Source organism: Ovis aries, chromosome 17 (genome assembly GCF_016772045.2).
Source record: "Ovis aries strain OAR_USU_Benz2616 breed Rambouillet chromosome 17, ARS-UI_Ramb_v3.0, whole genome shotgun sequence".
NCBI classification, from domain to species: Eukaryota; Metazoa; Chordata; class Mammalia; order Artiodactyla; family Bovidae; genus Ovis; species Ovis aries.
Window position 1 is genome coordinate 71,715,158 of NC_056070.1, and position 22,856 is coordinate 71,738,013.

At 55.9% G+C, this 22,856-nt stretch overlaps 1 protein-coding gene across 5 annotated transcripts in view; it reads right to left on the reverse strand.

Moving 5' to 3' along the window:
• Positions 1-22,856, reverse strand: part of SPECC1L (sperm antigen with calponin homology and coiled-coil domains 1 like) — an 86,145-nt gene that overhangs the window by 60,200 nt on the left and 3,089 nt on the right. For 3 of the 5 annotated variants that reach the window (XM_060401354.1, XM_027956857.3, XM_027956856.3), the window contains exon 2: positions 2,432-2,621. In XM_060401354.1, coding sequence (XP_060257337.1) covers positions 2,432-2,584 — 153 coding nt within the window. In that variant the 5' untranslated portion in view covers positions 2,585-2,621. Of the gene's footprint in view, positions 1-2,431; positions 2,622-8,157; positions 8,334-8,445; positions 22,770-22,856 lie in introns of those variants that run through there. The other 2 variants (XM_042234166.2, XM_042234168.2) reach the window with 2 other exon arrangements.

The following is a 22,856-nucleotide window of genomic DNA, read 5'->3' on the forward strand; positions in this document are numbered from 1 at the left end:
AGGAGCTGGAGCCCTCATGTCAAAACTCCTGCCGGCCGTGCCCTCGGGAGCCCGCAGCCCGCGCCTGCGGAAGCCGCGCTGCAGCTGCTGGAGCCGGGGGGCCTAGAGCCCGCAATCCCCGAGAGAAGCCTGCGCACCGCAACTCGAGAGGGCCCTCACTCGCTGCAGCTCGCGCAAGCTTGCACACAGCAATGAAGACCCAGGGCAGCAAAACAGGAATACCGTGTTTCTTAAAAAAGAAGAAAGGCACATCTCCACACCCCACAACTGCAAGAACAGGGCCACATGTTCCGTGAGTGCTGGGCAGCGAGAGATCCCATGCGGGTGTCCATGGAGCAGGTGTGTGCACACAGCACCTGAGTGACTGAAGGGGGAACCACCTCATTCCTGGGGTTAGTCATCAAAGCTGAGCGGTGACAGGCATGGACTCGGGCTGCGGGGAGCGGCCACACACGGGGGAGCACAGCGAGACACGCAGGAAAGGTCCGCGGCACTCAGGCCTGTGGGCTCTCCAAGCCCTCTGCTTTTTCCAGCTCTTCCATTTTCACTACTTTCTTCTTTCCTTAGGTTTTCACGCCAACCTCTACTCAACGACCCTTTCTTCTTCTTGAGTGAAGGCACTTGCTGCAGTGAAGAGAAAGCGCACGCAAACAGCATCGCCTCCCGCGCCCCCCCAGTGTGCACACACACACACACACACACACACACGACTACTTAGGAGCCGGCCAGGTGAGCAGGGCCCGGGCCACAGACACTGGCACACAGGCGCACAGTGAGGACACGGGCACACAGGCGCACAGCGAGGGCACGGCCCTCTCCACCTGACGATGGGGAAGCACTCACTACTCACTGCTCGAGACCAGGCGCTATCGCCGGGGCCCGCGCCTCTCGAGACCTGACTCGCTCAGGGCGCGCTCCAGAGTGAACCGCAGAGACGCCGCCTGCCAGCGAGGAGGAGGCAGCCCGGCCGGCCGCGTGCACGTCCCGTGCCAACGCTTCAACCTGCTCCTCCAGCCCCGAAAATCAAGGTCATCCAGCTACACAGTACTCGAGCAAGGACAGCCCAGCAACCGAGTGGCTGGCAGAAAACCCCGGTTCTCCTATAGGAGAGGCAGCTCTGCCGCAGAGGAAATGGCTCAGCGTGCTGATTCAGACTGAAGAAGCAGGGCAAAGGTCGACTCCGGGTATCGCCCCAGGGTCACAGGGTGACACCCAGCCCTCAGCAGGGCCGCAGCGAGGAGAAACCTGGGGGCCTCTCCCAGGCCCTGCGATGAGTCTGTCTTCAGGTTCGACAACCTTGGGAGAGAAAAACTAGCACCTCCTGTGAGATCTTCCACTCATACGAGAAGCCCCTCGTCAGCTGTCCCTGCACGGCGCTTCCTGAAACAGTTAGGTCGCAGTCCGTGAAGCCGAGTGGACAGAGGCTTCTGGACAGACTGTCTCGGGCGCCGCTGGCTCCTCCCCGTCAGACGAGCAGCAGCGCGCTCCACGCTTCCTGCAGCGGCACAGCCTGCACCCCGAGACAAGCAAGTGAAGGGCAGGCACGGCGACTTCCGGCCTGAGGAGGACTGGGGGGGCCACGGGGCTCTGCCCACTGAGCCGAGCGCCGGCCCAGCCTCCCGGGACGCCGGGAGCACCACGCGGAGGCTGCCGCCGCCAGGGACGAGCCGCGGGCCGAGGACGCTTGCCGGGCTGAGCCGTGGAAGCCCTGCTGCCGTCGCTCACAGAGGCCCGGCCCTGAGCCAGGCCCCGCGCCCCGCTGCACCCTGACCACAGCCCAAGGGCGCACAAGGCCAGCCTGGCCGGCCTGCCCCAAAGCTGGGCTCGAGCACCTCACTCCCCACGACGGACAGGGAACAAACCAGCCTCCAAAGGAAGGGTGTGACGAGAACACCAGTCACGCTCTAGCTACACGAACACCTCCCGGTCCTGCGTGGGATTAAGGCTGATCAGCACAGTCTTCGCGGCGGTGTAATGAAGGGAGGGGCGGAAGAACCCGTGTGGGGCTCGGGAGCGTCGCACTGGCCGTCTGGCCAGACCGTGCACGCGTGCGCGCCCCATCAGGCCTCCTCAGGCACAAGCAGCACCTCCCTCCTGGAAGGGGCGCGCTCCGCTCTCCCGCTCCCCCAGACAGCCGACCGTTTCCCGGCACTCGAGCTGTTTCTGCAGATGACTCGCCTCCACGCCGCGCTCCATGGGCTCCCGGAAGGGGGCCCTGCCCCGAGGCACAGCGCCCTGCTCACAGGCGAGCTGCCGCCCGGCGTCGCTGCTAACGACGGGCCCAACGCCAGTGAAGCCCGCCACACCGCGAGCCCCTTCACACCGTTCACAGCAGAGGCCGAACCGACACGGCGTTTGTGGGGGAGGCCAGGCCTCGCAGGGAGACACGCTCCTCCTACACCCGCCGAGCGCAAACACGTCACACAAATACCTTCAACAACGCTGCTGCGGCCCCAGGCTTCACGGGCCTGCTGCCCGCAGAGGCGGAGCAGCTGCTCTCGGGCCTGGCTTTGTCCGCTGCCTGCGCTCTGCTGGTCCCCGACACCTTAGGTGCTGAGCCGACGCTCCTGGTTGCTCTCTTCATTCTCGGCTGCCTCTTCGTGATGCATTCACAGGCGAATCTGCGGAGAGAAACGGCGTCACACCGAGAACAAGACTGCAAGCGAGCGCTTCAGAAATTTGTTTCAGAAGGATCTTACCAAGAAATAGAAACGTCTGAAAGCTAGACATCACTACCAGAACGCACTTCCTTCTTGAGTCCTACTGATCAGCAGTTACTCTGTGCATTCCAGCTCTCTCAGTACAGACCCCAGGCCTCTAACGGAAGCACCACCGCTGCGCACCTGCAGTGGAGCCACGACCGTCCTGGCAGTGAGAATGAGCCGGGTCACAGGTCTCCACAGTGACCGCGCTCTCCAAATCACCCAGCACAGTCCTAGGTTCAAATATGGGCTGTGGCATTCCACGGAAACCAGCAGAGCAGCCCAGAAACTCCAACATCAGGATCCAAATATGCTTCCCAGCATATCTCTTTCATCAAGAGGAAGCTCCAAAATGCCTTATCAGAACATAAGACTCAACGTTTCACTCAGAAAGTAAGGGCAGTCTACACACCTGTAAGAACCGTGACGGGAAACCTTCCACCTAATTGGAACAGACTGGATTTCACAGCTTAGAGGACCTGGAGTAACAGAGAGCACACAGAACTGTGGCCAGACAACCGCCCAGCGTCTCGCTATTAGCAGAGCCGGAAAGCAGTCTCTGCAGTAAGACCGCGTCTGGAAAGACACGTTGGCCGGGTCTGGGTAAAGAAAGTGACGGGACGAACAGCAGCGGAAGTCTGCCGTGAGCGTGAGGGCCTTTACACACAGCGACGCTGAGCACGAAAGAGAGGCTGGTCTGTTTTAGGAAGGTTTCTACACACTATTAAAACTAAAGGGACACTTACAGACTAACCTTTTGGAAGAGAAAAGCTTCGTTCCAACAGCCTCAACGACCACCTCACCCAGACTACGCTCAGATGCTCCAGATTCATCCTGCCCAGCCTGACACGAACTGTACCAACTGGCCTGGCGGCAGGAACAGTGAGACAGAAGGAAGGGGCTCCGCTCCACCTCTCCTCGGTAAGGCCTCAGAGCAGACAGAACGCTGTGACTAACACCACACACCTCTGGCTCCTCTCCAGCCGTCCCCCAGCTTCTCGGTTATTCCTTCCAGAAAATGCCGCACTTGGGGATCAGATCACCGCCTGCTTGCTCTCGAGCTTGTAGCCTTCTTCTTCCGCACCCCATGAGCACTCGGCCCAAGGCCGACGCTCCCTCAAGTTCAGATCCACCAGCTGCTGGCTCCAGGCTCCCAGAAGACACCGAAAGCGACCCAGACAGACGCCTCCCGGGACACACACAACACGGCTATGTGGACCCTGCTGGCCAGCGACTCCGCTCTTCCCCCTGTACGAGCACAGAACTGGGCTGGACCCATCACTAAGTGGATTCTGCAGAAAAATCAAGATCCTAAGCTCCTTTCCTTCAGCCTCTCACTTTCCTTTTTATCACCTTCTCCTTCTAAGTCTCTTGTCAGTGGTTCCCCGAAGTTTCTCTGCTCCGAATTCCAGGGCAGCCCCACTCCCCCTCTCTAAACTTTTCCCTGGTCTGCACAACCCAATGGAACTTACTGCAACGATGAAGCTGGCCTGTGCCCACCTGTGCTGCGCACGGATGGCTCCTGGGCACCGAAACCCGCCTAGGGCGACTGCCGCTGCCTCTGCCCAAAGGTTCAGCCCAGTGAGCAGCCGCTCCCCACTCACGAGGGTGGCCACGAGCGAGGAGAGCGCCACCGACACGCTGGCGAGGCTGCGGCGTGACTGGAGCCTCGCAGGCTGCAGGCAGAGACGCACTGCCTGGCGGCTCCTCGAGGGCTGAACGCAGGCCCGGCAACTCTACTTCTGGACGGGCACCCGAGAGAAAGGAAAGCGTTTGTCCACACAAAACCTTAGGTACACACGTCCACGGGAATATTATGCATGATGGTCAAAAAAACAGGAAAACACCCGAACCTCAAAAATGGCCTATTGAACCAGGACAGAATTCTTTGCTAGCATTTACATAACTCTTTACGTATTAACACGTGTTTGTTACTTACTGGACACACATTATCATACAGTTCTCTGCTTACATGCTTTCTGTATACCAGATAACTTTTTGTTTCAATTTTGAACGTCCATTAATTGACAATGGATAAATAGAATGTAACGGCTTCCCAGGTGGCTCAGTGGTAAAGAATCCACCTGGAGAGGTGGGTTCGATCCCTGGGTCGGGAAGATCCCCTGGAGTAGGAAACAGCAACCCGCTCCAGGATTCTTGCCTGAGGAATCCCATGGACAGAGGAGCCAGGTGGGCCACGGCCCACGGGGCCGCAAAGAGTCACACACGACTGAGACACACACACACTCACAAACGTGGTCTATCCATCCAATGAACTATTTACTCCTTGGGTATAACTGGCACGACATGGATGAGCCTTGAAAACACTGTGCCAGATGAAAGCAGCCAGATCCCAGTGAACATGGACTCTGTGACTCCCATTTACACAAATTCCCCAAAAAAACCCAACCCACAGGCAGAAAGCCATGCAGAGGTGCCCAGGGGAAGGAGAGAGGACTAACTGCTCATGGGTATAGGTTTCTCTTCAGGATGAAACATTCTAAACGTGCCTGTGACGGTGGTAACCCTGTGAATATACTAAAACCACTGAATTTGTATCTTTTTTTGGCCACACTGTGAGGCTTCCGGGATCTCAGTTCCCTAGCTTAGGGCTTGACCTCGGGCCCTCGGCAGTGAAAGCAGGCAGCTCTAAATGCTGAATCGCCAGATGATTCCCAAAGTTGACATTTTAGTGGGTGAGCTGTGTGGCACGTGAATTGCTTCTGAATAATGCTACTCTTTAGGGAGACTGATGGCATCAAACCAGAACCTCTGGACAGCAGACCCCGATGCCGTGCAGTGCCTGGCAAGACAAAGAGGAGGACTGCGCTGTGCAGGCGTCTGAGGGACCAGCACAGCAGCAGCTCTCAGGGCTGAGACGCAGACAGACCGGCCCGGGGGACTGGCAATGTGGGGTCTGGGCACGCTGCCGGGCCCGCGGTTCTCCCCGCCGGACCCGGGCGCCCTCTCTCTACCAGGTGCGTAAGCACACCTTCACTGCTGCAATGAAGCCCAGAGACAACCTACTCGCCACACGCGTTCTTCCTACAACGTCTACGCAATGTGCCAACAATGTGAAAACGGTTCACAGTGAAACACGCCTGAACTTCGACACGCACCTGTTCAAGCAAGCGTGTACTAGGGACTGACCAGCCAGACACCCACAGCTCTGAGCTGCACCGCTATGGCAGGCAGCACAGTCGTGACTTGGGCCCGAGCCCTGCGCCTCAGGCGCACGCTGCCCCCACGCACGCTGCCCCCCACGCGCACGCTGCCCCCACGCACGCTCTCAGCAGTGTCATCTTCTGAAGGGGAACCACACTCGTGGGACATGGCTAACCTGTCAACTTAAGCTGCGGGGCGCCACACATTTTGCCGGACAGTATTCTGGGTGTAAGGGCATTTCTGATTGAGACCAATAACTGAATTCACTGGGTGGGGGAAGCTTACTGCTCTCCTTAATGGCGGTGGGCCTTACCCAGCCAAGCCAAGACTTGAACAGAACAAAAAGGCTGGAGTCTGACGGAACTCCCCCGCACTGGCGAGAGCTGGGAAGCGGGTGGCTTCTGCCACCAACTCTCGGGGGGGCCCAGCCTGCCAACTGCAGGCCTTGGGACGGCTCAGCCCCCACTGCTGCGGAAGCCAGCCCCTTTGAGCAAGGCTGCTCCCGTCCTGATGGTTCTCTCTCTGGCGGTGGTGGGTTAGCTGCCAAGTCATGTCCAACTCTTGCGGCCGCATGCACAGCGAAGTCCGACAGGGAGTCCGTGGGATTCTCCAAGCAAGAAAGCTGCAGCGGGTTGCCACTGCCTTCTCCACCTCTCTCTGGAGAACCCTAACATACTTCAGAAAGCTGAGAACAGAACAATTTCCCCTCAGTGTCTACAGTAATTGCAATCTTGGAAAATTCCACATGTACCAAAAAAGTATACTTTAAAAAAGCTTTCTTGGTGCAGCAAGATTCTCGACTCAGTCATAAGTTTGTTTGTTTCTATCCACATAAACAATTTAGCAAGGTGCTCCCAAGCCTCTCAGGTCTCAGGAGGAGTTCTTATGCTGCAGAACTGCCACTTCGCTGCGCCTAGAATTCCAGGGACCCCAGCTGGGAAATGCAGCAATGTCCACCAACTGCTGAGACAGGCCAGGAAAAAAACCAGCCACAATTTTCTAAAATGACCCCTATTAAGGGCAAGGGTCCTCCAAAGCAGGGTGACCAGGGACCCTGGCCGCCTGCACCAGGCTGAGGGGTAGGGACTGCTCACCGGAAGCCTGGGTCTGGCGGGGTCTAGGGGAGCAGTGAAGCGGCTGCGAGACCCACACACACGCAGCGCCCACGCACACACGCAGCACCCCCGCACACACGCGGCACACACATAGACACACGCAGCACCCCGCCAGGGCTCAAGAGCCGCACACAGACAAGGCGCCTCCCCCAACAGGGCGACACCAGCTCCAACCCAGCGAAGTCAAGCGTGGGGGAATAAAAAGCAACTCTCCTCACAGAGCAGGATGGATGCTGGGCCTCTGCATGTGCTCAGGACAGGCTCAAATAGCAGTCATCCACAAGGCGTGTCACTTGCCTTTCTCAAGTACTGTTTCTTAAAATAGTAAACATTTCTTAAAAATAAAAATATCAGAATATATGCTCTGCCCACGCAACAGGGGAGGACGCCGACGCCCAGAGCCCCCGTGGGCAGGCGCCGCGCCCAGCACAGTCCCTGAGGCCCAGGCGGAGCGGACGGGGCGGCTCCCCGGCCAGCCGCTCTTCAGCGACAGCAGTCCCCGTCCAAGCCCTCACCCAGACGGCCTCCGAGGCAGCCACACACAGGGCCTCCGCGGGAACGCGCGGCTTTTATCCTAGCGAAGAGTTTGCGAGAGATGAAGAAGACGCAACGTCCTGAAACGACACCCTCGGCCCGCCCCTTCCAGACTGTCTACTCGTCCTAGGGGTCAGTGCTGGTACTCTTGACCCCTCTTTTTCATTTTGAAGGTGTAATTAATTACCACGTTATTTAATATAAAAGCTACCTTTCGGAGAGATTTTAGAAAACTTAGCACCTGGTCCAAATCAGCGTGCGTTATGTCACAGCTGTAACTCTAAACACCTGAGCCACGACCCTATTAATCTGTAGAGACCTGTGGCTGTTCCATCTAAAAGAACTCTTTGCTAGGCAAGGGCAGAGAGACAACTGCTCCCATTTATAGAAATGCGCCAGAGCTCAGCCTGGGTGGCCTCTCACCAGGATGTTCCCGGACAGGACTGACCGCTCCAGGAGCCCGGCCTAAAGCTAATTACACATCCCCAGCCACACAGGAAGTGGGCGTGCCCTCTACAGGTACCAGGAATCACCGAGGGAAAACAAAGGGCCACCCCGCCTTGCACAAGTAGCACGTCAAACACTGCATGCAAGTCGAACCACGGCTCTTAAAAATGCAAAGCTCCCTGGAGGCCACGCACCGGAAGCCCCCCAGGGCGCGCCCCGCCCGAGCGCGGACGAGCTGGCCACTGAGTCAGGAGGCGAGGCACTGCTCCTCAACAGGCACTGAGCTTGCATTTTGTGCCAAGATGAGCCACACACGAGTTCTCTGCCAAGTGTCGAGGTCCAGGCGCGGGCTGGAAAAGACTTTCCAGATCTAAGACACGATGAGAGGGAGATAGAGTTTATTAGAGGGAGATGCTGTCAGAACAGCGGCCCAGCTCAAGGGAGAACCACTGCCAAGCCAGGTCCTCAGTCCACTTTCATACCCGGCGTACAGGCAGCGGGACGGGGTCCTGCGGGTCATTTCACGACTGGACGAGCAGGGCAGACACCGTCTCCCTGAGGGGAGGAGGGGAGGCAGGAGACGCCGTTCCACTGATAGTCACAACGTGGGGGAGGGGAGGACGGTAGGGTCTGGGCTTTCCCTTCCGTCCTTCCAAGACCCTCCTTGGGTCATGCGCTCTTTCGTTGGGTCACCGCAGGAAGCAAGTGCAACGAGGCACAAATAAATGCAGGGACACCCTGAGCTGACTGAGACACAAACACCTACCTTTCCCTGGTGGCTCGGGCGGTAAAGCGTCTGCCTGCAATGTGGGAGACCCGGGTTCAAATAAATGCAGGGACACCCTGAGCTGACTGAGACACAAACACCTACCTTTCCCTGGTGGCTCGGGCGGTAAAGCGTCTGCCTGCAATGTGGGAGACCCGGGTTCAAGCCCTGGGTCGGGAAGATCTCCTAGAGAAAGAAATGGCAGCCCACTCCAGTACTGTGGCCTGGGAAATCCCACGGACGGAGGAGCCTGGCGGGCTACAGCCCACGGGGTCGCAAAGAGGCGGACGCAGCTCCACCCGCACCTGCTTTTCAGGGGCCCGCAGCCCGGGGGAAGAATGAGGTGCCTAAGTGAGCAGGGGCCACCCTTTACAAATCCCACTGAAACCCGCCCTCTGTACATGTGCAGGCTGAGGCGGGAGCAGGGGGGGAGGCGCAGGGCAGAGGTGGCAACCGCACAGGCCCCCGCAGACCTGAATCTGCTCAGAACAGAGAAGGGGGCTGAGGGCTGAAGGCGGCACCGCCCTGACCGGTCCTTCCTACAGGGAAACCTGGGGCCGTGCAGGGCAGGTCGAGGGTGCACGGAGGGGCTCGGGGAGAGGGCCTGGAAGGGCCTCGCTGCCCCCGGAGCGAGCTCCACGCTCAGAAGCGCCCCCGACCCATGGCTCGCCTGGGTCTGAAGGCCAGCATGCGCTCCCCTCACGGGCTGCACGCCTGCCTCCCAGACGCTGGAGGGCCCGGCCTGCAAGCGGAGCCCAGCCTGCTCCCACCTCCCCTTCCAGACGGGGCCTCGCTTAACGCAAGAAAAAGCCGCACGTGGCCAGGAGCCACCAGAGGCTCAGGCTCAGCTCACGGCCACCAACACTACAAGGCCCTGCACACACACTCCTGCTAAGCTGCTTTCCTTTTTCCCCAACAACATTTTAGCATGAATATTTCCAGACACACAGACACACTGAAGGAAGTGAGCAGTGAACGCCCCACCGTCCTCCCTTCCGCGGCTGTGTCACTCACATTCCGAAAGAGACCCACACTTGCCCCTGTTAAAACTACCATCTGGTCACACTCAGCTGAAGGTCCAGCCTTGGAGATGTTCTGAAATTCTGACTTTGACTTGAAACCCATTAGTTCTCCCTGTAAAAAGTGCTGTTTTCAATCTAAGTTATTTGTCCAATCAGGATCCTCACCTAAAGCAAAAGGAGGCTGAATTTTAAGGAATCCCGACGGTTACCTCCTGACTCCAGAATCCTTCTAATTTAATGCAATTCTCGCAACTGATAACGACGTCACAGGCAGAGAGCAAAACAGTGGTGAGGGCAGGGGATGAATCACAGACCCCACACCCCCAAGCTCGGGCCTCAAAACAGCACACAGCGCTGGACTTCCAGCGGGGCTCACACTCAGCTGCTTCCTTTCCTACAAAGAAGAGCTGATAGAACCCAATTTACAGAGTTACTACACAAAACAGCACGTGCAGACCAAGGGAGAGAGCAAAAACCCCACCATGCCTGTTCTAGAAGTCATTTCACCAGGGCTCAAAGGCCAGAAAAGTGAAGTAAGACCCCAGGATCGGGGACAGCAGTTTTCCTCAGTGATTCAGAAACTCCACCCTCCCCAACCATCCACCCATAGAAAGCACACTAACCAAGTTTCAGAAATAATGCCTCAAGGCCCAGAAGAACTCACCTTAATTGTCACCGCCCTGCATCAGGAAGGCTCCTCCCTGAGAGAACTGTCCTGGGAACCACGAGGGTGCTCTGAGGGCACCCCTGGCAAGCAGCACTGCCAGGCCCGGCACAGCGCCCGCCAGGAGCCCGCGTGGTGACCACAGGGGCCGGCCGGCCTCCCGCGGGGAGCCGCGCCAGGGTCCTGACCTCTCGATCCTTCCTTTGAAGAGCTCTGTGCACCGCCCAGTCCCCACCCCCGCCCCCCACAGAACCACTCTCCGCCGTTACACTCGGTGCGCTGCCCCCCACCCCCCCACCCCCGTTACACTCGGTGCGCTGGCATCTGCAACGATTGAAATGGGACCCTGGGGCCCTCCCTGTGCGCCAGTGCCTAAGACTCCGCAGTTTCACTGCAGGGGGCCTGGTTGGTGCTTGGTTGGGGGAACTAAGATCTCACATGCCGCCTGGCTCGGTAAAGAAAGACGGAATTGTTACTTAATTGATAGTTTGTATTGATTTATTTATTTAGGACACACTTGGAGGCTCGCTTCCTAGTTCCCGGACCGGGGATCGAGCCCCTGCTACCAGCAGCAGGAGAACGAAGTCCTGACCGCTGAACCACCAGGGAGTCCCTAAAAAAGATCATTTTTTAAATCCGCCGTGTCATTTAAAGAAAACAGTATTGGGAGATTTTCCTGATGGTTCAGTTGGTAAAGAATCTGCCTGCAATACAGGACACAGGAGATGTGGGTTCGATCCCTGGGTCGGGAAGACCCCTTGGAGAAGGAAATGGCAGCCCACTCCAGTGCTCCTGCCTGGAGGGCTCCAGTCCCTGGGCTCGCAGGAGCCGGGCACGCCTTAGTGACCACGCCACCACCGCTGGGAGGCCGCCCCGCCTGCTGTGTCTGATCAAAGCTGTATCCTGAGGCAGGTAAGTCAGCCTCTCTGAAAGCTCAGTCTCATCTATAAAATGGGATGGTAACAGTGCTACCCGCCTGATGAGAATCTGGGGAGGACGACATGAAATAATGAGCCCCCAGTGCTCAGCAGGGTGGCCCACAGCAAGGATGGCACAACTGTGAGCCGTCATAATTTATAACAACACACTGCACGCCCCAAGTATGACTAATGCCTTATTAAAACAAAAGCAGCAACTCAAAGGACTCTCTGTCACAGAAACCCTTCATCAGAAATGACTGAAGATTATTCTCACTCACTACTTCATTAAATTATACACTGCGGCACACAGATGTCAACAAACACCACTTGCTTCTGGTTCTTTCCCACTGAAAATCACGTATCAGGAAACACTGAAAGTACGTGGGCGGGGGGCGGGGGCGTTCCCTGGAAGGGTAATCAGGAGACCGGGACTGAGGCCCCAGACCCGCCTGCACAGCCCTGAGAAAGTCACGCTGACTCTGGGGACCTTGTTGGTAAGGCCAGGAGGATGGATGAGGAGCAACAGAAATCCAAACCTTCTATCTCATAATTCACACTCTCAGAACCAGGAATCAGAACCACTGGAAAAAAAAAAAAAAGGAAACTGCTTTGGTGTTTAAATTATGGTGTTTGGTATTAGCTATGGTGTTTTTATGTTATACATTGATAACACTCCACTAAAATTAAAAAAAAGGTTTCAATCCAAGCAATCTAAATATATCTCTCTCTCTTACTTCACAAACTCCACATTCAAAATGTAAGAATATTACAATTTTAAATTAAGAAAAGAGACTTAAAACACTGAGAGGGAATCACTGTCAAGGGAAAACTGAAATTTAGCAAACTACATTGAAGCCTGTGAGCAAATGTTGCTAAATGTTTCAAAACAAATAGCCAATTGATAAAATCATGAGTACTACAAGATCAAGCAAAATGCTGAAAAGAACTTCAGTTAGAAACGCTTTAATTAAACACGTCACAATGCAGCAGACGACTTCCTGTTCTGGATTCCTCAACATGGCCGTGTTTCAATCTCTGTGAATCCTCGCACACGACCAGAAAGTCCATGGAGAGACGCACATGAAGAAAAGCAGGCTTGGAGGGGCGTCCCCGCGCTCCAGCGTCCGACTCCAGGCTTCGGCAGCCGAGGCCACGGGCTCGGCAGTGCTGGAGCGCACGCAGCTCGCGCAGGCGTGGCTGCTCCACGGCGCGCGGGGTCTTCTCAGACCAGGGACCAAACCCGTGTCCCCGGCGCTGCCGGGTGGACTTTGGTCCACTGAGCCACCAGGAGCGTTCCTTCAAGTCCATTTTTAATAGAAGCAAAAGTTGCCACTTACTGTTACATAAGCTTGGCCTCCCAGGTGGCGCTGGTGGTAAAGACCCTGCCTGTCAAAGCAGGAGACGTAAGACTTGCGGGCTGACCCCTGGGTCGGGAAGGTCCCCTGGAGGAGGAAATGGCAACCCATCCCAGCGTTCTTGCCCGGGAATCCCACGGACAGACGGGCCTGGCGGGCTGCAGTCCATGGGGTCACAAAGAGTCGGACACGCCTGAAGCGGCTCAGCAAGAACAGCACATAAACGGCAGGCGTGCAGCACCGCGAGCCGAGGTTCTCAAAGGTCTACGTCGCTGCCGCTCGGTCGCTTCAGTCATGTCCGGCTCTTTGCAACCGCACGTTATGATAAAAATAAACATTTAAAAGGCTCACAGAGAGAACCAACCATGATTGGCAGTGGGGAGCGGGAAGGGGAAGGATAGAGAAATGAAATTTTCTCATTTTTAAGACAGATTTTACTGCCTGCCTACAATCAGCGTGAGGCTGTCGACCGACGTGCACGCTTAGCAGGCGTTCTCCCTGCTCCCAGAAACCAGAGACGCGGACTCTGGCCCACGGAGTCCCTGCTCCCAGAAACCAGAGACGCAGACTCTGGCCCACGGAGTCCCTGCTCCCAGAAACCAGAGACGCGGACTCTGGCCCACGGAGTCCCTGCTCCCAGAAACCAGAGACGCAGACTCTGGCCCACGGAGTCCGACGGGCCTCTCCTCCACCTCCACCACTAACCAAGTGTGCGCTCCCCTCCAAACGCCCTCCTGGCCAGAGGAAGGGAAACGAAAAAGCAGCCCCTCTCCCATTCCCACCCCCGCCCCTCAGAGCCACGTCCTCTCTGCCTGGCCACGCTGGCGGGGAGGGGTCTGGGGGGCAAGTCCACAGAGCCACGTGCCTGGGTGGACGCTGGAGTCGACCAGGAGGGGCAATGGCGAGCAGGGCCCACACCGCTCCTCGGGGAAGGGTGGAGAGAAGTCAGATGTCACTGGAATGGAATAGAAGGTTGAGTAGGAGACAAGGATGAAGAGCATTTCAAAAATGCAGCTTTGTGAAGGGCAGAGAGTCAGACAGCAACGAGGCGGGGGAGACGCTCTGCTGGTGTTGCTGTTTAAAGCCCAGGGCGGGCTGCCGGGGCAGGGCTGTGCTGCCCAGACCAGCACATGTGATCAGAAGCCACCCTGCGTGCCTGCAAGAGAAGAGATGGAGGCCAGAGAGGTAGGGAAGCAGTCGCCCTGAGTCTGAGCTCGTCACTAAACTCCAACTGCTGACAGGACACGAGGGAGAGGCGCCACCTACCAGCAACAAACGTGCGCGTCCGTCTCTCTGCTCTGGCCACAGAAAAAGTCGCTCATACAAATTCACGGTTTCCGTGATTCTGCAGGGTTTAACGCAAGGGAATATCTGGAAACAACTAGACGCTCCCTGCATTTTTGCAAACTTAGAACTGTAAGTCGTCTTCTCACTGCTTTGCAAAGAGTGACAAAACCAGACACAAACCCTAACCATATACTAAGGCCTCTTCAGATCCACTTCTGGAGACCTCCTCTTCTTCTAATATAAGCTGCTAGAAGACCGTTAAACTGCTGCCAATACTTAACATTCCAGATCAGTGACAAGGCTGGAAAAAGACAGCCTAAAAGAATTTCTGGCTATAGTACACAGATGATTTCTCCAGATTCAGTCCAAAACAAATCAGTTCCCAAAGTTCAAACTCCCAGGATGCAAGAAAATTTGAGTCTCCTTTCCCTGCTCAGCCAAGGCTTTTGAATATTTACAAAAAGAAAATGTTTATTCATGATCCTTTCAAACCATGGCTTTACGCTCAGATTTTTGGCAGGCAGTTACAAAATTGCACAATACTGTATTCATAAAATTAACTGTCGGCCATACTTTTAATTAAAAATACCAATTCGATATATTTGAACATTTTAAACTCTGAAATACAGAAAAAAACATTTTTTGTAATTCACTAATTATTCAAATATAACAATAGTACTCGTGCCTGGAAAATCCCACGGACAGAGGAGCCTAGTGGGCTGCAGTCCATGGGGTCGCAAAGAGTCGGACATGACCGAGCGACTTCACTTTCACTTTTCACTTTCGTGCACTGGAGAAGGAAATGGCAACCCACTCCGGTGTTCTTGCCTGGAGAATCCCAGGGACAGGGGAGCCTGGTGGGCTACCATCTACGGGGTCGCACAGAGTCGGACACGAATAAAGCAACTTAGCAGCAGCAGCAACAATATAATAAATCCCTTTTAAAAAAGCTAAAAATTTTAGATTTGAGAAATGTTTTGCCAATGGCACAAAAAAAGTCTTTCCAAATTAAGTTAAAATAGATTAGAACTTGAGTTCAGTTTAATAAAAATGAGATCTTTTTTTCAGTGAGTGTTTTGCTGATTAGATAAAATGAAAATTCGTAGAAACCCGAAAGGATCACTCTTCTCTTTGTCCACGGAGGATAAGGCAGTGGTCACCACGCCCTCCAGGGGACACTCGGCACTGTCAGGAGACACCGTTGGTTGTCACAGCTGGGATGCTGCTGAACATCCTACAATTCAAGGACACTCCTCGCCCCAAAAATCAACCGCGTCAAGGCTGAAAAGCTTTGGCACGAAAAGCCTGGTTCAAACCCAGGAGGGAAGGAAGATGCTCGTCTCTGTGCAGAGACCATAAATAGGGTCTCATCTGCACAGACATCCTGTTGAGCTGAGAAAGCCAACCCAACAGAGCAGGCTGGAAGAACAGGAACAGCTATGACACAGGCCAGTTACACCCGATATCCAACTGCGTTTCCTGGGAAAGGACCGCCGCTCGGAGGCAGCTCTCCCTCATCTCCCAGAAGGAGGTGTGGGGAGCGCAGGGGCTTGTGCTGACTGCGCCCCCTGTGGCCTCCTCGCTCGCTGCCGGGCAGACCCACGGCCCCAGACGGACGGTGCAAAGCCACTAGGCCCAGTCCCCCGACGGCTCACCGGCGAGAGGGAAGGCGAGGGACTAAACCCTGAGGGCCCCCTGCCTGCGGGCCGCTGCGCCAGGGATTCCACACACAGCAGGTCACCCCCACTCTCACGGGAGCCTCCCGCAGCCGGCCGCCCAGGCTCCCCACGACGGCCGCCCTCCTCAGTCTCAGGCGCGGCGGGACACCGAACCCCAGGGGCGACGGGTTCCAGCCCCCAGGACAGGCGGTGCCCACCCCTCCTGCAGCCTCTTCCAGCGTCCACGCCAAGAGGGCAGTACAGCCTGGAGCCCCCGTCTCCGCCCCAGCCGCCTCTCAGCGCAGGGCATGCCCACTCCCGCCCGCGGCCACGCTGCCCGGCAGCCGCGCTGCGCCCCTGCCCCGGGCCCGTCCTGCGGCCCTGGGACCGCAGCACGCCTTGCCGCGCGCCGTCCAGCAGCCTCTGCTACACTCCTGGACTAGAAGCATTCGCTGTCACCCGCGATGGACGTGCAGCCGGTGTCCTGGAGCTCACCTGGGAACCCAGAGCTGGGCACACAGGCTCGCCGAGGCGCCGTCAGCCAGGCCCCCGCAGAGCTCCGGACCCAGAGTCCAAGGCCACGCGCCGGGGCCCCTCAAAGCCTTGAAAGCTGGCCGGGCTTCACACAGCGCCCCCGCTGGCCCGTCATTCCCCCAAGTCCCAGGTCCGCCGGGTGAGAAGCCCCCCACCTCGGAAGCAGTCTCCGAGGACAGGCGCGGCTCAGAGGCCCCGGATGGCAGGAAGGCGCGCCTTCCCGCACCGTCAACACGAGGGCAGCACGGGCAGGCTCCTCCCGGCCCCACACACGAGGCGAGGCAGGGCCAGGGCCACACAGCGAGTGGGGGGCCGAACACCCGAGAGGAGGAATCGCAGCCAGGACCTGAGCGGCCCGATCCACTGCTGGAAGGGCCTGCGTGTCAGGAAATCCTGGGAGCGCTCTCCAGACCCCTGTGACAGAGGGCACGGCCCGTCACCACGGCCCGTCACCACGTCCTGCAACCGCCTGAAGGACTCTGCTGGGGCGCTATCAGCGGCAGGATGAGGATGCAAGAGGGAAAGAGAGGAGAGCGAGGCAAGCACTTCCTTCTGGATCCAAATGTCACGGTGCTACTTCCTTGTGAAACGCTGAGACGCACCATGTGCCTCAATCACACCGACCGCTGTTGCCAACTGAGGACCACGCTGTTTGTCTTTACTGCCTGAGAAATGACTACACGCCCAAACACCAAACTCAATCACGTTTCAGAAATTCAAAATGACACAACCAATCGTGTTTCAAGAAAACTGAAAATGTGAAATCAACCTTTCTTCCTAATACTTCATTCTAATTCTTAACAAGTAAGACTTGAGGACAACGTTCCCTGATTTAGCAGACTCCGGGCTACTAGTGGCAGACACCAGGGACAGGAGACATCCCTACAAAGGGCAAGCGCCTCACCCCAAACTCAAGTCAATGGAGGGTCTTTGGATTCTATTCCTCCAGAGCTATTTCTTAGATTCAAAACATTTCCCCCAAAGGACTAAATCCTATCTCTGGATTTATCTCTGCCTATCTAACCTGATTTACTGTAAATGAGTAATTTAACTATTTCAGCTTTAAAAAACAATCATCCCTTCTAAGGACTTCACAACGCAAGAGAGAGCGTGCACTAGGGGAGAGAGCCTGGGTCATTCAGGTGGAACCTGGGTCCGAGCGCCAGCTCCACCACGCACTACCGACATGACTCTGGACACACTGCTCACGTCCAGGAGTCAGTTCTCGCACCTCTGGGTGGAGGCCCCGAGTCCCACCAGAGTGTGAGCTGCACAGACTTCCTCCCTGCCCCACAGAGGCGAATTCTCTGGTCCTGACTTCTTACTTCCTCTTTCCAAACAGCCGTTTTCAAACTCCAAAAGGTCCAGGAGGCAGGGAGAGCGCTAGTGAGTGAAAGTTATCCAGCAGCAGGTTCCCAGGCAGCTAATCATCAGCGAGGCCCCTACGGCAACCGCACGCCGGGCCCTCCGCTCAGCAAAGGCTCCCACGCACGCGGGGCCGGGCCGGGAGGTCACCAGCAGACACCAGGTGAACGGGGGCTTCCCGCACTAAGCTGGGTTGGCGAGACCCTCGGACAGGCACCGCGCTCCAGCTCTCGGGGCCCCAGGGAACAGTGGGGGAACATCACCGGCTTTCGTGAGCATCGCAGGGAACTTCCCAGGGGAGTTCGCCGGGCTCTTTCTCACTGGCCTGTTTCCTGAGGGAACCTCCTTTTCAGAGCAGTCACCCGTCCACCCCTCCCAGCCTCAGTCCCCTGAAATGTCCCCGGTTTACTTCTGACGACGCAGCAGGGCAAACACGTCTAAGCTCCAGGCTCCCGACAACGAGGCAGACAAAAGACAAAGCGGTAAGTGCTGTGCAGAAGGTAATCGGCGACTTGAGAGGCGACAGGCCTTTCCCCCGACCTCACCATGCTCTGAAGCTTCACCTGCAAAGCGGTTCAGGGACGGGGAGCCTTCTCGGAAGCCACTCTGTGGCCTCGATACAGACGCGGCCGCGGCTGACCACCCTCTCCGCACCTGCGGGACGCCTTGGCCGGACAAACACAGCGCCTACGCGATGGGCAATCACGTGCGACGAGGAGCGGAACGGCACAGGGGCCTTGAGGGGTCAGCTCTGAGGGTGATAAACCCTGGGTGAGAAAGGAAACCCTTCGTCAGCCGTTCAGCAGACTCTCCTACAACAGATCCCCCGCCTTCAATTTTTATTTCCAGCTTAAAAAAAAAAATTCCCTACAGAAACAGCATTGGAGCAAAAAGACAAATCCCGAATTCACACCTGACCGTCACTTGGTTTAAAACATGAAGGGGTGAAGACAGACGGCAAACGTGAGAAAAATGAATCAGTCATCATTAACCTCATCAGTGACCGTCCCGTACTTCAAGCTGCCTCTGAGGGGCTGCAGGGAGGAGAGGCGCGAGGCTCGGGAGAGGAGAGGAAGCGGGGCGGGCCTGTGGGGCCGGGGGGCACCACAGCCGGCCCCCCGCCCGCCGTCCTACCACACCCGGCGGCCTTCGTCACCCGGCGCCCCTTCAGTTCTCGGGCAGGTTCTCACACGTGGAGCCGAACGCCAGTGCGACGGTGGCTATTGTTCACTAGGGGACCTGCCAAAGCAACACAAAATCAACCCAGCGCTCTTTCCACGCAAAGGCTCTTCAAACAGGCCAACCACAAGAGGAACAATGCCCAGCCCCACCCTCTGTTCTCCAGGCCGGAGGGCACTGCGGCTCCTTCAACCGCAGGGCAGAGCATTCCAGCTGAGAAGCAGATTACAGTGAAAAGCACACGGGAAACCCTGGGCTCAAAGTCGAGCGTGGCCCCTGGTGAACTCTGTATTCTTAACCTCGTTTCCTCATTTATGAAATAAGGGAAATAACGGTGGTGCTAACTACTTTGAAATCTGTTGTGAGAGGACCCTACGTAGTGAAAGGTGCAGGTGAAATGTATGGGTTTCAACCACGCTGCCATGGAGACTCACTAGACTCTACGTACTAACCACCGAAACCTCATAAATCTTAGGAATCAAACTCGTCAACAGTGCTGGAGCCCAAGCCCACTAAGCACGCGTGTGCTGGAGTGGGAGGAGGGGCCGCGGGTCGGCGCTCAGGTCACACCAGACCCCCAGAGACACTGCTTCAACAGAAGCTTGCGGCCCGTGCTTTGTTTTGTTGCTTTTCCAAAATACCAGGCACATTAGTAACTGAACTGCCCCCAGAAACTTCCGCGGGATAGCATTTTACTCATTAGAGTGACATTCTGATTACTCACAGATGACCAGCGCCCCATGACGATGGAGCCGCCTGTCACCTGGACGGGCAACGCGAAGGGTGAGTAGCTCTGCATCTAAAGGTGCGTTTCTAACTTCAAGTCAAATAAAAAGAACAAAATCAGAACCAAAACGCCAAACTGCGTGACCCCTAGAGCCAACAGAGAAGGAGGCGTACAGGCCCAGCTAGGCTGCAGGTCGACACCAAGCTGCGCTCGCCGAGGGGACGCCCTCCAGGCCTAACCATTTCAGACGTCCAAGCTGTTTCCCTAGGCTTCACCATGGGTAATTTAGAGGAGGCTTTACTGGAGGGACAACCTCAACAATTCAGAGGGCCACATAGTAAATACAGAAAGTTCAGGAAGAAAGCAAGGCTGGGGCGTGAAGTTCTGCCTTGTCCCCCAAGTCCTCTCAGCAGCCCCTTCCGAAAGTGCCCCACACCCTTCACCTGGCTGCGGCAGAGGGCCATCTGTTACTCAGCACCAGGGTAAGAGGCTCAGTCCAGTCGGTCAGTCACGTCCGACCCTTTGCGACCCCCTAGACTGCAGCCCGCCAGGCCTCCCTGTCCATCACCAACTCCTGGAGCCTACTCAAACTCAAGGCCACTGAGTCGGTGATGCCATCCAACCATCTCATCCTCTATCGTCCCCTTCTCCTGCCTTCAGTCTTCCCCGCATCAGGGTCTTCTCCAGTGAGTCAGCTCTTTACATCAGGGGGCCAAAGTATTGGAGTACGAGGACTTGGATGCAATTCATAAATGCGCTAACTCGGTCACCAAGGACCCCTACAGTGGCCCACTGGCCACAGGTCAGTTGATCTCCCAGAACTCTTCAGCCACGTTAACCAGCTGGGTCTTTTATTTTCTAGTTTTTATTTTATGAAAATGTTTCTACCTTCTCCTTAAAGTAACCTGCGACAACATCTAGGGCTGTCTAGCCTTGGTAGCTCACAGGCGCTCCTCAGAAAGCTGCCACACTCAGCGTGCCCTGGTAAAACCCTGGGCTATGCTGCCCGTTTATCTCTTGATGTCTCCCCCCAGCCCTGCTAGAAAGTGAACTCTAAGAGCACAGGGCATCGTGTTTCATTGCCTCCGAGCCTAAATCGGTGCCTGACACAGAGCAGCCTCTTACTATCTGCTGAGCTGAGTGAATACACAGCATATTTATACTACGGAATATTACCAGTACTATGAAGCCATTCGTAATAATGCGTCAGGACGGTACAAGCCAATTTAATAGAATTTCCAGAAGGATCAAGTGAGTGAGAAAAACAAAAAGCAGAAGGACCAAAAATATCCCGTGTTTTCAAAAGTACCCCCTGAACAGCCCTGCACTGATTAGGAAGTGGGGAACTCAGAACGAGACAGGGGACTGGAGGGGCTGTGAAATGGGGCAGCTGTGGGGGACAGGCGGTGATAACGCGTAAGGCTCAATGTTGCTGCGATGTGACCCAGCGATCCCACTCCTAAGAGAACACACCTGTCCACGCAAAACCCTGTCCATGGAGGTTGACAGCAGCATTATCCGCAACAGCCAAAGCGGAATCAACCAGGCACCCACCGCCCGGTGGTCCAGTGGTTACGACTCTGAGCTTCCAACGCAGGGGTGCAGGTTCCACCCTCGGCTGGGGAACTAAGCCTGCAAACCTCGCAGTGCGACCAAAAAAAAAGAATGAAAATGAAGGAGCCAGGGTTGAAGAGTCCCGCAGAGAATGTGCAACAGGAGATGAAGCGCAGCTGAGTGCGCGTGACGGCCTGAGGGGTCTGCAGAAAGTGCCGGCGCCAGAGAGAGGAGAGCGAGGGGCCGGGATGGGAGAGTGACGACCGACCTGAGCCATGGGACCGCCCGGCGTCCAGGGCTTGGGACTTGGTGCTTTTACTGCTGGGGGCCAGGTTTAATCTGTGGTTGGGGAACTAAGATCTGGCAAAGCTGCGAGGCCAGGGACAGACTGAGACAAGCCCATCAAGGTTTTGTTTGTTTTTTGTTTTTAAAAAAAGTGTGCCAGGAGAAAACTCAGTATCTCCTGCTCAAGAACTCTTGGGCCTGGTGAGCACAAGAAGCTGTGACCGGGAGACGCTTCCAGGGAAAGAAAGGAGTGGGACTCGGGACACTGGTGTCTCCTGTGTGGGAGGAAAGGGGTCTCTCATGGGAGAAAGGAGTCCAGTTGTGACTGCTGTGGAAAAAAAGCAGCTTTAACAAACTGCCTCAGGACTTCCTGGGGGACTAGGTGTCCCGGGAAAATGGTTGAGTTGGGACTTTCTCCAAGAACACGAGAAGGGAGAGAGGAAGAAAGGGACAACTTTCATTTTTAACAAGTATTTCTTGACAAATTTTAACCCTGCTGCCAGTTTCTTTGCCTGTTTTCTAAACTTAATCAGGATTTTTTTTTTTTTTTTTTTTTGTATAAACTCAGTTCTTTAGAAAAGTGCAATATGGGTTTGGTTTTGTTTGTTTTTTAAGAGATAAAGTATTTTTTCCCCTTTAACATTCCCGTTTTCCCTGGACTATATGCACAGAAGACAAACTTGAAATCTGATATCTTCATTTCTTAAAATGTTACCAGTCAATAACATCAGATTTTAAAGAATCACAAGGCAGGAGGCGCACAAGGAGGGGAAAGGAGACACAGGCAGCAAGCAAAGACGATGCCCGCCTCGCTTCTGCCGGTGAAACAGACATCACGGAGTCTCCTCCATCGAGGAGCTGGATTTGAAGGAGACGCTAAGACGCAGTTAAACGGACTCTGCAAGTTGGTATGCGTGGCTGGGAGGTATCGCAGGGCTGGCAAGGCCAGTGGACCTCTGGCAGGGCCGGGCCTGAGGGTCTCTGCACCCTGCTCAGCGTCGGACACCAGGGGCCAAACCCTAAGGTGAGGGGGCTGGACCGGCCTTCAGGAGACAGGGCCAGGGGCTCTGAGCTGAGTTTTGCAGGACGAGGTGACAGAAGATCGTTCCAGCAGGAGATGGCAAGAGCTCAGGGACCAAGCGCTCAACAAGGCTGAAGAGAGGCGGGGGCAGAGGGGGGGCGTGGTTAGTGACACCAAGCTACAGACAGATCTGACCGTGAGTACCGGCTGCGGCGGCGGGGGGCGGCATTGGAGGATTTCAAATTGTGCCAGGGAGGGGCAGTAACTCTGAGCAGATTAACATTTTAGAAAGACAGGCAGGAGCAAACCTCAGGGTTTAACCAAAAAAATAAAGACAGGACAACAATGAGGATGTGAGGAAAGGTCAGGAAAAACACATCTGCCCTCTTTTCCTGTGGACGAATGTTCTTTACAGAGCTACCGCGTTCTCCTCCGAACTGGAGCACTCAAGAGGTGAGGGAGAGCAGTCCGTCCTCCAAGGCGAAAATGAGTGTTTCAAGAATTAGAGATGATATTTTGAGGCCTTTAAAAATGCATGTCTGATACACATTATACA